Source organism: Denticeps clupeoides, chromosome 14 (genome assembly GCF_900700375.1).
Source record: "Denticeps clupeoides chromosome 14, fDenClu1.1, whole genome shotgun sequence".
Classification (NCBI taxonomy): Eukaryota; Metazoa; Chordata; class Actinopteri; order Clupeiformes; family Denticipitidae; genus Denticeps; species Denticeps clupeoides.
The window spans coordinates 21,096,360-21,112,398 of record NC_041720.1 but is presented as its reverse complement, the minus strand read 5'-3'; the positions used below and the strand labels follow the sequence as shown (position 1 = coordinate 21,112,398).

Below are 16,039 nucleotides of genomic sequence, written 5' to 3'. Positions count from 1 at the left end.
ATATATACAGGGTGGGCCATTTATATGGATCCACCTTAATAAAATGGGAATGGTTGGTGATATTAAGTCCTGTTGAGGGGGCAAACTTTTCAAGATGGGTGGTGACCACAGTGGCCATTTTGAAGTCGGCCATCTTGGATCCAACTTTTGTTTTTTCAATAGGAAGAGGGTCATGTGACAACTCAAATGTATTGGTCATTTCACAAGAAAAACAATGGTGTGCTTGGTTTTAACGTAACTGTATTCTTTCATGAGTTTATGACCACTTGTCACCAACCATTCCCATTTTAAGGTGTATCCATATAAATTGGCCGCCCTGTACATTGGAGTAAATTTCAGTTCACGTTAAAAGACCGACTTGATGACTGCATGTGCTGCTCAGCTTCACCACTAGAGGTCCTTCTTCCCCACTCTCCAGCACGGCATGATTGTGGTGGTCCTGCTGATCTGCTCGCACCGGCGTCCGGGGGGCGGAGGGCGGGTCCAGGCAGGCTGTAAATGATCGGCCGACGTTCCACGCCGCGCAGTGTGCGCGCCGGGCCGCTGAGCTATGGAGGTCGCCAAGGACGAGGACCGGGCCACCGAGCAGGCGGCCAACTTACTCGGGTCCGGACGGGACGGGGCGCGGCGTGCGGACGGCGGCAGGAGGAGCGAAGCCGGGAAACGCAGGATCATCGCCGGGGTGAGGGAGCCGCTGGCGCAGCCTCGCTGTTGCCAGGTCCGCCTTTTATCAGCTGCTGATCAGCTGCGCGCTTACTAACAACCGAAAAAGTTTACTTCCTTGTCCTTTTTAAACACACTTACAAGCTTTTTAAGTAGAACAGTAAAACATATGGCAAGAAAGTGGCTTCCATTTTCGCAGTTTGCTGATTTATATGAGTATCTGGCAACAGACTCTTGTAAGAAGACCCCTCGAAAGTTTACAGCGGGATGGAGTGGACAAGCAGGGGCTTTTTTTCCTCAAAACCTCAGAGTTGCACCAGAGGACGCAGGGTGTGGGACCAAATAGCCTGTTGCTTCCTGCCAGGATCAAATATTCGATCTAAAAGCATGTAATGGGTCGTTTTTGGACTCAGTAGCACCAACTGCTGAAACTGTGAGCTGTCTACAGAACACAGACACACACATTTATTTCAGGCTTTCAGATTATTCTGTTTGGTTTGGCATGAGGTTTTCTGTTGAAATGGTGTCCACTGATTTTCCAGAGCGACTCACAATCAGTAGTGACAGGGACAGTCCCCCTGGAGCAACTCAGGGTTAAGTGTCTTGCTAAGGGACACAAATTCATCATTTCACACTTGAATGTTCCGTGCAAGAACAGAACCATTGCACAGCGGACGTGCCTGCATATCAGGTTACTGCAACCCGAACCAGACGGGTATGCGGGCTAATGTTCCGACACCAAAGGCATGGGGCTGTGGGGTGGTGTTGGTCTGGGCCTTTTTGGGGTACCGCCCCAAGTCTAATATAAACAGACATTTTGCACACGCGCTCTCTCACATACACTCACACACACACAGACAGACAGACAGAGCGAGACCATGTGTTTCTATGCAGTCTGGGAATTTAATACGCTCTGGGTGCGTATTAAATCTCCTAATTATCATTTCTCCCTGCCACAATTAAAGAGAGCTGTCCCAGACGCAATCTCCTGCAGGCCGGGAGGATCACTTTAATTACAGAGCAAACGTCTTGCACACATGTGAGTGCAGATGGATGTAATAAACTCCCAAATGTTGCATCTTAACTCACTAAACCATACGAAGAAGATGTGGGCTCGCTGTACATGGACATCATATTGCATGCGTAAGCGTTTAGAGGTTCTTCCTGATGTATGCAAACCTTAGACAACATCTTTTGAAGGATATACAAAGCTGAAAGATGTACGAACTCAGAAATACCCTGCTGGCAACCATGAGATGGACCTTGGCAGTCTTTTTGTAGAGTAATAGCTTCATTGATTGTACTCAGTAGAATTAAAATGATGGATCTGATTGTACTGTGTTGTGTTGTTAACATCTGTCTGTATTTTCTGCTTCAGCTGTTGCTACTTTGCTTGGTGACTTCAGTCCTGGCTGTGGTTTTTGGCTTTAAGTCATTTCACCGGTGTAAAAAAATGGTGGGTCAATATTTTGATTTGAAGTTTTTCATGATTTTTTCATTGTCCGTTGCTGTTATCACCGTGAACTATGTTGTGCTTTGTGAATTAACATCTCCATAACCATGAAAATACACCAAATGGCAGTGAGATAGATAGATCTTATTACCATGGTTCAGAGTACAGCACGGCCTTAAGACAACACAGTTTATCCCTTAACCTCAAATAAGACTTCTACTCTACTATTATAACCTAGCAGGTAAGGAAAATGGTTGTGGGTTCAAATCCTGAGCTGCTCACACTGCTCCCCGGGCGCCTGTCATGGGTGCCCACTGTTCACTCAGGGTGATGGTTAAATACAGAGGACACATTTCGTTGTGTGCACATGTGCTGGGCTACAGTGTTTCACAATTACAGTCACATTTTTCATGCACACTGAAAAAAATCATTTTGTTCACATTTTACTTGAGTAGGGCGTTGTTTCTTTAATGAGGTGTGGCTGCCACATGACTATTTTAAGGGAGTGACATGACATGTCAGTGTTATGTCAGTGGTGGATTATAAAACTCTTTTAGAAATGTGATGGCGTCATGTTGCTTATTATGGACAGTTCTACTCACATTAGAATATAATTTTTTGGTTGAACAAATATTAGGATTATGTAAATGGTAATGCATTTGCACTCTAATTGTGTCAGCATCGTAGCCAATCTAAAGGCCAGGTTGGAACTAGTTGTATGAATTCTGGTTCTGAAAAAGATATTGTTACTGCGTGTGAATGCAGCTACATCGTTGTAGATGAAGACTCTACCTCCGTGGGAACTGATAATCTGTTGACTGGCAGCTGTGGTAAATTGGAATAAGTGGCTGAAATGAGTTTTTACTGTATTTGTACTCATTTGGCCCCCTGTATGCCCTTATATCTCCTCTATGACATGGCCGGGCTCAGAGAACAGCTGTAAATTCAGGTGCTTGTCTGCCCGGAACCCCTCTGGCCCCTCTGCCAGTGTTGATGCATTGTGTGAGAAGGAGGGTAGCTGCTGTGTGGACTACAGAGAAGTGTGTGTGGAACCTGGTGAGTGAGCCATCGCACTACATTCCTTTTCGTTTAGACACGTATTAGTGTAACTTTGGGCAAGTGTCAGCCAGGTACAGTGCTTTACGAAAGTATTCACCCCTTTTCCCCATTTTGTACATTCCAACCTGTAATTGAATCTAATGAATCTAATGTAATCTTAATTTATGTGATTGATCTGCAACGAAATAGTCTAAATTGGTGAAGTGAAATGAGAAAAAAATATAAAAAAAAAATTGTCATGTGCAAATGTATTCACCCCCCTTTTCTATGAAGCCCCTAAAAACGTTCTGGTGCAGCCAAACACCTTCAAAAGTCACATAACTAGTGAAATGAAGTCCTCCTGTGTGCAAGTGTCGCATGATCTGTCAGTATAAACACAGCTTTTCTGAAAGGTCCAGAGGTAAAGCAAGAGGCAGCACCATGAAGAACAAGGAGCGCTCCAAACAGTCAGGGACAAGTCTAGTTGTTTAAAATTACAAGTCAGGGTTGGGTTATAAAAAATATGATCCTCGAAGTGCCATCAAATCTTTACATGGAAAGAACATGGTACCACAACCATTCTGCCAGAAGAGGGCTGTCCACCAAAACGCACAGTAAGGAGGTATTAATACGAGGACCCTCCAGCACAGAGACCCTCCAGCTGAGACTGAACCATTCACTCCATATACCTGGTCTGAAAAAAAGGTATTACTCTTCTTAAAATAAGACAAGTTATGAATTTGACTCTGGTTGCTCTGGTCACTTTAGACTAAAGTTGAGCTTTTCGGTCACCAAGGAAAATGTTGTCTAGCACAAACCCAGCACATCCCATCACCCAAAGAAGACCATCACCACGTTGAAACGTGGTGGCAGCATTATGATGTGGGGACTGGGAAATGGTCCAAGTCAAGGAAAAGATGGATGGTGTCAATCAATTCATTCATGAAAGATTACAATGATGACTAATCATTCAAATGAGACAGAAAATGTTAATCTCTTAGGGCTAATAATTTAATGATTTAGCAATAGCTTGAATAGTCATGAGAAATGACACAAACTGAAACATAGCTATATAACGAATCAGTGTTCAGTAAAAGCCTCTGATTGCATAGTCCCACAAAATTCCACACATGAAAACATCCCAGATACCTTCAATCTGAGCAAGATCTTCTGGAATCTGTTCTGTGGTCAGATGCCACTGAAGGATCCCTGTTATGAGCTGCACTAAAATGCTCCAGGCACTATATTGACTGGCAGTAGAATGAGAGCAGTGTAATGGAATGCAGCTTGGCATGTGTTGACCTGGCACTGGGAGTTCAGAATGGTCTCCGGTGGGGGGAATCCCCTAGCCGTTTTTGAGGGCCCCATGTGACAGAAACCCCTTTTATGTGCTGAAAGCCGGTGTTTTTTAGGTAAGGATGTGGGCCGAGAGTGTTTTGCCATGCCATTCCCATGTAGGGCAGCACAGTGACTCCTGAAACAGACCCTTGGAGCCAGCGAGCTGCCCAGAGAGGAGCCATAAGTCTCTCACTAAGGCGCTAAAGTGCTTCCTCAGCATTCTGCACTATCCAGAGAACAAGGAGGCATGGTACATGATCATATATCCACTACGCACATGATTTCTACTGTACTTCCGACCACCCAAGTCTGAATGAGGGGTGGCCCTCCGATTGATCTGCAGCAACCAGCTGAATACTGCTCGCTCACTCCCACTCTCCAGACCCTCACTGCGTATAATCTGTAGTCTTAGAAGGAGGGCTACATCATCATCATCATCCTCCTCCTCAGGAAAGAGGGGCTATTCAGTGTCTTCTACTGGATAATTACTGGTTCCGTCCCCGAGAGACCAAAGGCAAGTTGTCTTGATCTGAGGGCGTACTCGCAGACATACTGGGGTTTATATACTGCCTGGTTACCGCTTCTGGGTGACAGTCCACTCGGTCGTTTGTATGACATTAAGGGAAAATTACAGGTTATTCTTTGAGGATCAATGTCCCACCAAGAAGATGCGTTTAGAAATGTATTCAAATGCACATTTTGGTTAGAACCACACCTCATATGAGTAAGTGAAGTATGATGTGAACTTCATGACATGAACTTCATCTTTGAGTGACCCAGTTCTAAACTCGTCTTCTTGAATTTGTCTTCTGAAAGTAGACAATTGAGGTGAAATCAGTGTGGACAATTTTGAGACTTAAGCAGCATTAGCAAAAAATGAGTTGACAGGACTTATCACGCAGGTGCCATGTTTGGTTTTTGCTCACAAGGTCGTGCCGACTGGCAAACAGCAGAGCGCTGCACTCAGAGCGCCAGTAAAGACCTTGGAAGTCGTGCTTCCGCTTCCAATCTGTCTCTATGTCCGTAATTCCGAATAGAACAAAGAATTTGATCTTATAAAGTTATCTCTGAAGCTTTTACTTTAAATCTCCAACAATTTACGGTAATTTGCCGTATCTGCTCCGTATCTCCTGCATGCTTGTTGCCACATCAGAGAAGGACACATTGTAAATAATGGATGTGGAGTTGGCGGTGGGTCATTCGTCCTTCTCCCCTTTTCACACGCCATTCACATCAGGTGAGCGTCCGTGTCATTCAGACCGTTACAATAAACGGCAGTCCGGGCGTAGAACCTGTTCGGAGCTGGACTGTCTGCGCCCTGCCGCCGGCGTCCCCAGTGTAAAGGAAAGAGAATAAATATCCAATTATTGCATAGTCAATCCAAACAAAGGTTTATTAAATCAGGGATTATACATTGATCGAACTGATTTAATCCCTGAGGAAGGTGGTTGCTGCAGGCCTGCCAGGTGCTGGTTTACCGGGGTGGAGGACCCCAACCAGAGCTTTTTACAGTGTCCATTGGCACAAAGCACCCCACATTAGAAAAGTGGTCAAGACCTCTAGAGAGCAGCCGAAGGTAACACCAAGGGTAAGCCATCTTGGTCAGCACTGAAGGTGAAAGTGACGTGATTGTCATTGTGAATCACTGCAGCACAGCACACAGTGACACGGTGAAATGTGTCCTCTGTATTTAACCACACACTGCTCCCCAGGTGCCTTTCATGGCTGCCCACTGCTCACTAAGGTGTAGCCATGACAGGCGCCTGGGAAGCAGCGTGTGGAGATGGTACCTTGATCAAAGGGAACCTCAGTGGCACTTTGGCGGGTTACAATATGCTGGGAAGTCGGAAGGTACCATTGTCCTTAGAGAAAGTAAATGGGGACTATACAGCCAAACCCTACATTTCCTCACATTATTCCATGCTAATCTGAGCTCTGAATTTTTAGTTAAAACGCCATGTGTCCCCTTTTTGTTTCTTTCCACCGACCCCTACCTGTCTTCCTGTTTCTCTTTTACGATGTGTTCTGTTTCTACCAGCTCAGCTCTGGACATGCTCGAAATTCCGGTGTGGCGAGGAGCGCCAGCCCCACAGCAAATGCTCCTGTGCCAGTGACTGTGCCAGCCTGGGTGACTGCTGTGCCAACTACAATAATATATGTGCAGGTATGCCGCAGTGTGGTTTTACTTCGCGTTTAGAGAGAATAGCCACGTATTCATCGCATGTCAGCGTGTTGCAGTATCTACACTGTTGTCTGTGTATCTAATGGAAATTTGCAGCATATAGTGTCCACAGCAAAGACCCGTCCCCTCAGCCAAGATATGTCCAACAAGCCATGACCGAAACATGGTCGAGACGTTCATTCAAAGCACCTTCACTGGTCCAAAATGTTCCAATAAACTAGACTGCGCTCTCCCAGCATTAATATTTAAGGCTCTTCTTCTTTTTTGAAAGGAGAGAAGAGTTGGGTGGAGGAGGAATGTGAAGACATCCAGACACCACAGTGCCCCGCAGGGTAACAGAAGCTCACTTTATTTCATGTTGTGTTGAGTGCATTTTTATTCTGGAATTATTTCATGTTATTTTCACACATGCGCCCTTATGATCGGGCACATGCAGACGGGGTTTTCACCCAGATACCTTTCTTGTCTGCATTGTTTTTCTGTATGAGTGGGATTTGTGTGTGTTTGTGTGTGGTTCTATTATATGATGTGGTTGTGTGAAAGTCACTCTTGTGCAATCAAACCTCTGACCCACCCTTCATCTGAACAACATTATTGTGAGAATTTCATGACTTTCATTCTGCAAGCTTTCACTTGGAGATCATCCCTCTGAGTGTAGATTTAAAGTGGCTCAGTCAGGGTCTGAGGCAGGAAATGAAACAGCAGGCACAAATAAGCCAGAATCGTACAGGTTGTCTATACACTCTATACACTCTTAAGTACAATAGTAATATACCAGCTTGAAATAAAGCTCCAGAAACTTACTGTGCTGAAGGCAATGTGTTTTCTCCAAATATCTTCTCCTTAACGTGTGTGTGTGTGTGTGTGTGTGTGTGTGTGTGTGTGTGTGATATATATATGTCACTCATTTGATGTTGGTTAGTGGGACCTTCCCCATGAAGAACAAGATGCACGCTTCAGTGTGTATACAGTGCAGTTTTTGATCGATGTCCAGTCTTATACTGTAACAACACAATGTGAGAAGGTGTCCAATGGAAAAAAATATGTAAACTGATGATTAATGTCCCCTTCACTTCTGGGTACTGCCTTGTTTATGGCCATTTTCCCGGTAGACAAATACAAACATGGTGAATTACAGCAAAAATGCCAAATATTACTACCTGAACAGTGCATTTTTCTCCCCCGGATCCTTGGAGATGCCAACGTTACGAACTGTCTGAGTTCACAAATGACTTCACTTTAAGTCTATTGAGTGAAATGATGTGGTTGGACTGGTCACAACACTCTGGAGTGAAGGATTTGAATGCTGCGCTGTGCCAGTCTGTTTTCATTTTGTGGATTTGGTCTGAGGTATAATTTTCCTTTGACCTTTTCTTCATTTTCCTGGAGTATTTTGGGCGCGGCCTGCATGCTGTTGTCCAGGGTATAAATGGAACAAGCGAGCATTGAAGCATGCGGCTTCCTGCTGAAAGGAGCCCTCCATGTCTGTTTTAGTCTGCTGCCTTGCTCTTTGCAGCCGCTGCTCTCGTCTCTGTGTGGACGGGTTCGGGACACCATGAGGAAAAATGGCTCCGGTTCCACCAGAGCCTGAAATAATGCATAACGTCTACAAAGTAATTTTCCTATTACTTCATTTAATCCAGTATCATTCTTTCTTTATTCTAGGTTCTCAAAGCCACCTTTGATTGTGGTTTCAATGGATGGATTTAGGGCGAGCTACATGGCATCCTACCACGACTTACTGCCAGTCCTCTCCAAATTAAGTAAGGGTGTGATCCGGCACATTCCAGCCAAATGTGTTAGTGGCAAGAACTGTTCAAATACAACCCCAATTCCAATGAAGTTGGGACGGTGTGAAAATGGAAATGAAACCAGAATACAATGATTTGCAGATTCTTTTCAACCTACACTGCTCAAAAAATTAAAAGGGACGCAAAAACAAGACATCAAGGAATGTCCTCAAAACGTACGGCCCAGTAGTGTGTGTGGCCTCCATGTGCCTGTATGACCTCCCTACAACGCCTGGGAATGCTCCTGATGAGGTGGTGCATGGTTTACTGAGGGATCTCCTCCCAGGCCTGGACTAAACCATCCGCCAACTCCTGGACAGTCTGTGGTGCAACGTGGCATTGGTGCATGGAGCGAGACATGATGTCCCAGATGTGCTCAGTTGGATTCAGGTCTGGGGAATGGGCCTGCCAGTCCATAGCATCAATGCCTTGGTCTTCAGGAACTGCTGATACACTCCAGCCACATGAGGTCCAGCATTGTCTTGCATTAGGAGGAACCCAACCACACCAGCGTATGATCTCACAAGGGGTCTTAGGATCTCATCTCAGTACCTAATGACAGTCAGGCCTCTTGAGAGCACATGGAGGGCTGTGCGGCCCCCCAAAGAAATACCACCCCACACCATTACTGACCCACTGTCAGGATGTTGCAGGCAGCAGAACGTTCTCCACGGTATCTCCAGACTGTCCCATGTTCTCAGTGTGAACCTGCTTTCATCTCTGAAGAGCAAAGTGAGTCAGTGGCCAGTGAAAATGCCAAACATGCTGCATGGTGTTTGACTTTAAGCACAACCCCCACCTGTGGATGTGGGGCCCTCGTACCGCCCTCCTGGAATCTCTTTCTGACCATTTGAGCAGACACATGCACACTTGGGACCTGGCAGTGCTCCTTCTGTTCCTCCCTGGAGGCCACAGTCCTGCTGCTGGGTTATTGCCTCCTTCAGCCTCCTCCACATCCCCTGATGCACTGGCCTGCCTCCTGAATGTGAAGTGAAAGTCATTGAAACATGACACAGCACACGGTGCACACAATGCAAAAAAAAAAAGCAAATGTGTCCTTTTCTTTTAACCCATCACAGTGTGCAGCCATGACCGGTGCCCGGAGAGCAGTGTGTGGGGACGGTGCTTTGCAGTGAGACCTCAGTGAGACCTCAGTGGCACCTTGGCGGTTCAGGACTTGAATATTTGCAAATGATTGTATTCTGGCTTTATTTCTGTTGTACACAACAACCCAACTTCATTGCAATTTGGGTTGTACTTGAGCGTCATATCACATGTGACCTTGTGACACTTAAATTGTGCATGAAGAGCTGTTGCTGTTATGATGCCAGGAAGTTGTAGAATGTTCCTGAAGTGCAGGGGTGTGAAAAAGTGTTTGCCCCCTCTCTGATTTCTTACTTTTTTCCTGTTTGAATCACTTTAAAATGTTTCAGATCATCTAATAATATCAAATATTAAAGGTCAGCTTTCACTTTGTGAGATTGTTTAACATGAATTCGAGTTCCCCTGGCCTGTCTGTGGTCCAGATTTCCAGATTTTCGGAAAGAAACACTAACATATCAACGTGTTCCTGAGTCAGTGTTAAAATGAAAACTCGTTCATCCTTTTCCACCAGGAAAGTGGTGTGTAAGAACACTCCGCTATCATGTCCTGTTTTAAAGGCGAGAGGAATAGGAGCATGAAATAGTTGATAAAGAAACTGAAGTGATACTGGCCTTAGCATTAGCCAGGCTGGGCTTTTACGAAGAAGACGCTAATGCACAATATGCACCTATAGGACAGCGCAACAAGAACCGGACTACCACCGGTACTTCAGAAAACCTGGTACCGTAACTTTTACATTTTTTAAAGCATTATCTCCACCGACCGTCATGGCTTCCATATGTGATTTGGATGTAAAAAAAAGCACAAATGTGCTTCTGGAATTCTTAGTTCCATCACGCCAGTGGAAATACGCAGACTCGACTTCCTGTCTGCGCCAAACATCATGGTTGGTGACGTAATTTCTGCCAATGGCCGCTCAACTTCTATAGGCCGCTTTCCTGGTCCCGCCTCTCTCCTCCTTATTTGCATTTAAAGCTACAGACGGCGAAACGGCGCGTCCCGGGAAATCTGGATCTAAGTGGCTATAATTCTGCACCGCGGCTGAATTTCAGAAAGAGACGTCAGATACGGTGTTAGCGAACCACTAAAAACTATATAAAAAATGTCCAAACTACATGGCCCTGTGTGGCTCTGTCACTGGCTAAGCCACCATTATTAGCAACAACTGCTATCAAGTGTTTGCGATAACTTGTAGTGAGGCGTTTACAGCGCTGTGAGGGAATTTTGTTGGAGAGTTTTTGATCATGAACCGTCATTTTAAGGTCATTCCACAGCATCTCAGTAGGATTCAGGTCTGGACTTTGACTTGGCCACTCCAAAGTCTTCACTCTTTTTTTTACTACTGGTATGATGTTCTTTTTCTGAAATGCCAGATGTAATGAAAACACACGTGTGTTGTCTTTGACTAATATTTAATATTTTTTGATGATAAGAGAGGGGAAAAACACCTTTTCACACCATTGGACATTTTTGGGTAAAAGAACAGTTTATCTCAGAACAGTACAATGCGTCCAGGTAATATAATATCCTCTCATAATCTAGCAAAAGAGCTTTTAACAAATGTAATAAATCATTATTGATGGGTACACTGGTCTATGCCGTTACCAGTGCAGATATTGCAGTGTAGCACTCTCTCAGATACTGTACCTTAACATGAATTAGATCTGTAATTAGAATGCTATACAGCAAAAGCCTTTTTAAATGATTAAATATGTTAAATAGTGGTGCAATCATCAATTAGGAAACGACAATGTGTGAATGTGCCTTTTCTCTTTTTTTTTTTCTAGAAAAGTGTGGTGTATCCGCCGAGTACATGAGGCCAGTCTATCCCACCAAAACCTTCCCTAACCATTACACCATCGTCACCGTAAGCACTGACTCTATCCCTTCTGTTCTTAAAGACTGATCAGCGTCTGCATTTATGTGACAGACCCCAAATCTAGAGAGATCCTGTATCCCAGTCAAAAGCATTGCTCCGTTGCGCTGTGAAGATATTACACTGCGATGCACATTGTACAAAATAGAATACAATATTTATTTTGATTCAGAAGATGTAGGAACATGCAAATCAAGGTTATTACTGACTAAAACCATTAGGCAGTATTAATATAATCTGTGGCCAATGTCTTTGATGTCCATTGCATTGGAGAAAATTCTGGGTTGCTAGGATTGATATTGCATATAAGGTAAATAAGGTAAAACTTTTTTTTATCATTTGTTTAGTGAACAGATCATTTTTACTTCTTCTTGCTCCTGTTTGAAAGGGAAAGTGAAGTGATTGTCATTGTGATACACAGCAGCAAAGCACAAGGTGCACACAGTGAAATGCGTCCTCTGCATTTAACCATAACCCTTGGTGAGCAGTGGGCACCATGACAGGCGCCCGGGGAGCAGTGTGTGGGGACGGTGCTTTGCTCAGTGGCACCTCAGTGGCACCTCGGCAGATCGGGATTCGAACCTTCTGCAACCTTCTGATTACGGGGCCGTCACTGACTAAGTTAGAAATATATTATATCAGAGAGAATGAATGCAAATGAAGACTGCAACACTAAGCAGACTTTGCCTCAGTTTCTTCAGTTAGACTGTGAATTGTCAGTTATTTCTGCTGTAAGGAACAGCAGCAAAGTCCCAGGTTCAAACCCCATTTTTTCAAACCCATGATTCTAAGGCACAAATGTAATATTATATGATATCATTTTTTTCATAATTTTGGTCAAATCATCATAATCTGTTTACAATTAATATTGGTCATAGGAAATCAGGATCCACAAAACATCTGTCATTCATTCTTCCACAGGGTCTGTACCCAGAGTCGCATGGCATTGTGGATAACAAGATGTATGACGTGACCAGAAACGTCAGTTTCAGCCTCAAAAGCGATGAGAAGTTCAGTAGCAGCTGGTACCAAGGAGAACCTGTGAGCAGAACTTTAACAAACATTCCTTCAATATCTTCTGTCCAAACCGATGGTAGATGCAGTACACCAATTACTACATTCACATACAACACTACTAAAGCGTTACTGGGACGTTTTGCAGGAACCACATTAACATGCAGAATCCAGCGCCTTGAAATGAGTCTTTATCTCGACCACAGGGCGAGTCCCCTGTCAGACTCGCTTCGCCTTTAATAATTATGCTGCTAAATGATGTGTTAAGGCCATGTGTCTGTTCTTCAGATGTGCTGTGGTTGTCATTAGGGGTCACCACCGTGGATCAACTGTTCTGGTTGGCTGCATAAATGATTTACCCAGTCCTGCGACCGCAACCAAGCAACACACAGTCACGTGTGTTGAAGGCCGATAGTGCCATAATGCAGCGTTTTCAACACACGTTCGGCATTGCATGGCGCCAACAGACCTTTAGTTAATGACTGGACCCTTCACGTGCATGTGGAGCGTGTGCTCAGACCAGGCGTTAACACCCGTCAGGCAATGCAAAATGTGTGATGGTGCATTTTTTTTGTGAATACTTGTTTTTTGCATAAAACCATGATCTTAAAAAGCATATGAATTATAGTACTTATGGTCTTCCGTACAGATGTCCCTAGTGGCTGGGTTTTAGATGTGTTGTGGTACTCTAGTTGAAATCTTTCTCTGGGGTTTGGCTCAGATCTATCTCAGTTCTTTTAACCATATCTTGAATACATGCACTGTGATGGACATGAAGCGAGAGCGGTTTGGTTGTTGGGTGCGGTTTGATGCGGCTTCTGGTTTACCCAGACTGCTGTGTTTACATCTCAGTTCAGTACAGTGCCATAAAACATGTTTTCTGTGGAACATGATGTTCTCTGTAACCATTTACACCCATCCACACTCTTTTGTATTGAGGTTTGGCTTACAGCAATGAAGAACAATATGACGACTGGATCCTTCTTCTGGCCAGGATCAGATGTGAAAATTAAGGGGAAATACCCCGACTTTTACAAGGTGTACAACAGGTCAGAAAGCAAGAGTGTCTTCTACTTGATTCAAATATATAAATGGAATGCATTTACCTAATTTTAATATTAATATTTTATTTTATTCAGGGCTATCCCTTTTGAAGAGAGAGTTGCTACTGTTCTGAACTGGTTACAACTCCCTGATGAAAAAAGGTATGTACTTTTATTAGTGTATATTTATATACATCGTCATCCAGTTAATACGTGGAATGAAAGTGTATGAAAATGTAAATGCATATAGTAAAGTAGTAAATACATAGAGTATAGGCATGACCTGTTTATTAGCCGTGTGTACTGTACTGAAGTTACAGGAGCATCTGCGGATCTGCATGTGAGTGTATGTGTGTGTGTGTGTGTGTGTGTGTGTGCGCTTGGATTACAATTAACCAAGACAGATCAAACAAGTATATCCATGGTTAGCCACACGGTTAGCCTATAAATAACTGGGAACTTCCATATGGTCTTTCATTTTCCAGACGGCCTGTAATTTTTATCAGACAAAAAGAAAAGGCATAAATGATTTTGGCCATGCCAAATGTGTGGACAACCGTCCGCTGTGGTGACCCCTAACAGGAGATTATTCAGATTCAAAAAGAGGCTCTGTTCCCCCTTACGTACTTTCTGTTTAAAGAAGATTATAGTTATAGCAGTTGTATTAACTGGTTATAGAAGATGCTGTAATGAATATATGTCTCTTTGCTTCTTGTTGCTGAGTAAATCTTTTAACAGGCCAGACCTCTACACTTTTTACCTTGACGAGCCAGATTCTGCCGGACACGTGTTTGGCCCAATGAGCAGTCAGGTATTTTATGCATTAAACTGTGAGAAAGATGAATGAATAAGCACAAAGACGAATAATTATCTCTCTTCTGGCAGGTTATTGTGGCCCTCATGAAAGTGGATAGGGTCCTTGGCCTGCTGATGGATGGTTTGAAACAGAGGGGACTCCATAAATGTGTGAACCTGGTTGCCCTGTCAGATCATGGTATGAACATTCAATGATCTCCAGCTTAGTTCACATTATTAGTTATTTAAACTAGTCTGTTCACTTATCAGAGGAAGTAGGGGGGCAAGGGGATTCTGAGACGTAATTACATCCAAATTTTTAATTCATCAATGCCTCGAGAACATATGTATGTAAAAATGTTCCACAGCATTCCACAAGTAATGTGTACAGCTCTGGGTCGATCCACTGCACCTCAACCTCCAACGTTCATGCTGTAAAACCTGCTTATCTGAAATTATCGTGACGGATTTAGCATGTATCCTTGATGCCCCACTTTTCCAACCGGATAAATAACTAGACTTGCGTTATCTGACTCCAATGTATCTACCAATGTTATCAACTTAAATAGGTAGATAGAATGAGGAAGATGATAGGAAATAGATCATTGTGTGCCTTATGAACTTATGACCCTGCAGATTTGTACCATTTTACAGGCACCAGGGACAGGATAGTTATAATGTATAACTTAAGGTTCACAAAATTCCCAAAGTGAATTGTCACTGTGATACACATCAGCACAGCACACGGTGCACACAGTGGATCTGCTTAATAGGATCTTCAATGATAAATTGTTCCAGCTTGTTCCCCCTATAACCAACAAATTAGATTTAAGATTAAGAATTACAATATTAACTTTTATTATGCTCCTCCTTGAACCCTCACCTTATTGTGGTGGAGGAGTTTGAGAACCCTAATGATCCTAGGAGTTGTGTTGTCTGGGGCACTTGGTACCCCTGGTAGGGTCTCCCATGACAAATTGGTCTTAGGTAAAGGGTGAGACAAAGAATGGTTCAGAAGACCTTTCATGGAAGGAAGAGCCAGTGTATCCGGCCCAGAGGGTTACTGGGCTTTCGCCCATGGGGCCCGGCCGGGCCCAGCCTGAACTGGATACATGGGCTCATCCAACTGTGGACCCACCACCTGCAGGAGGAACATGAAGGGTCCGGTGCAATGTGGATCAGGTGGCAGACCGAGGCGGGAGCTATGGCGGTCCGATCACCGGACAAGGAAACTGGCTATTGGACATGGAACGTCACCCTCTTCCTGCCTGTCCCAGCTGGGTCCTCATGCCTTCCAGGGGGCTCTATGGAAGGAAGAGCCAGGCCCATGCCTGGCCCGCCCTCCTCACCGGCTACCGGAGGACCCAGCTCTGTCGCTTCAACACCCACCCTCCCCTCAGGAGGATCCCCCAACCTGAACTGCACTGAAACTTTATGGGAGCACCCCCCTCCCGGCTGGACTGGTGGACGAAAAAAGGGGAAGTGGGGGCGATATATGGACACTTATGCCACGCACAAACACACAGACGGAGACAGACAGAAGATATCTGGCTCCCTCTCTGGGCTCTCCGGGACCTCCTCAGGAGGCACAGCCAGGATCACGGGAGGCGCAACCTTCTCGCCGCCTGCCAGTGCTGGGTGTCCTTGCACCGGATCCTGACTGCCACTGGGTGTGGTGGAGGGGCAGAGTTTAATCCCTGGCTCAGGCTCTGGCATATCAAACTCCGCCCTCAGTCTATCCAG

The 16,039-nt window shown here is 44.5% G+C and overlaps 1 protein-coding gene across 1 annotated transcript in view; it reads left to right on the top strand.

The window, feature by feature from the left end:
• Window positions 1-469: 469 nt before the first annotated feature.
• Window positions 470-16,039, top strand: part of LOC114803311 (ectonucleotide pyrophosphatase/phosphodiesterase family member 3-like) — a 30,692-nt gene continuing 15,122 nt past the window's right edge. The window contains exons 1-12 of the mRNA XM_029002810.1: window positions 470-682; window positions 2,042-2,119; window positions 3,049-3,172; window positions 6,531-6,656; window positions 6,946-7,006; window positions 8,340-8,437; window positions 11,356-11,435; window positions 12,366-12,485; window positions 13,398-13,507; window positions 13,598-13,663; window positions 14,240-14,312; window positions 14,387-14,495. Coding sequence (XP_028858643.1) covers window positions 551-682; window positions 2,042-2,119; window positions 3,049-3,172; window positions 6,531-6,656; window positions 6,946-7,006; window positions 8,340-8,437; window positions 11,356-11,435; window positions 12,366-12,485; window positions 13,398-13,507; window positions 13,598-13,663; window positions 14,240-14,312; window positions 14,387-14,495 — 1,177 coding nt within the window. The 5' untranslated portion in view covers window positions 470-550. The remainder of the gene's footprint in view (window positions 683-2,041; window positions 2,120-3,048; window positions 3,173-6,530; window positions 6,657-6,945; window positions 7,007-8,339; window positions 8,438-11,355; window positions 11,436-12,365; window positions 12,486-13,397; window positions 13,508-13,597; window positions 13,664-14,239; window positions 14,313-14,386; window positions 14,496-16,039) is intronic.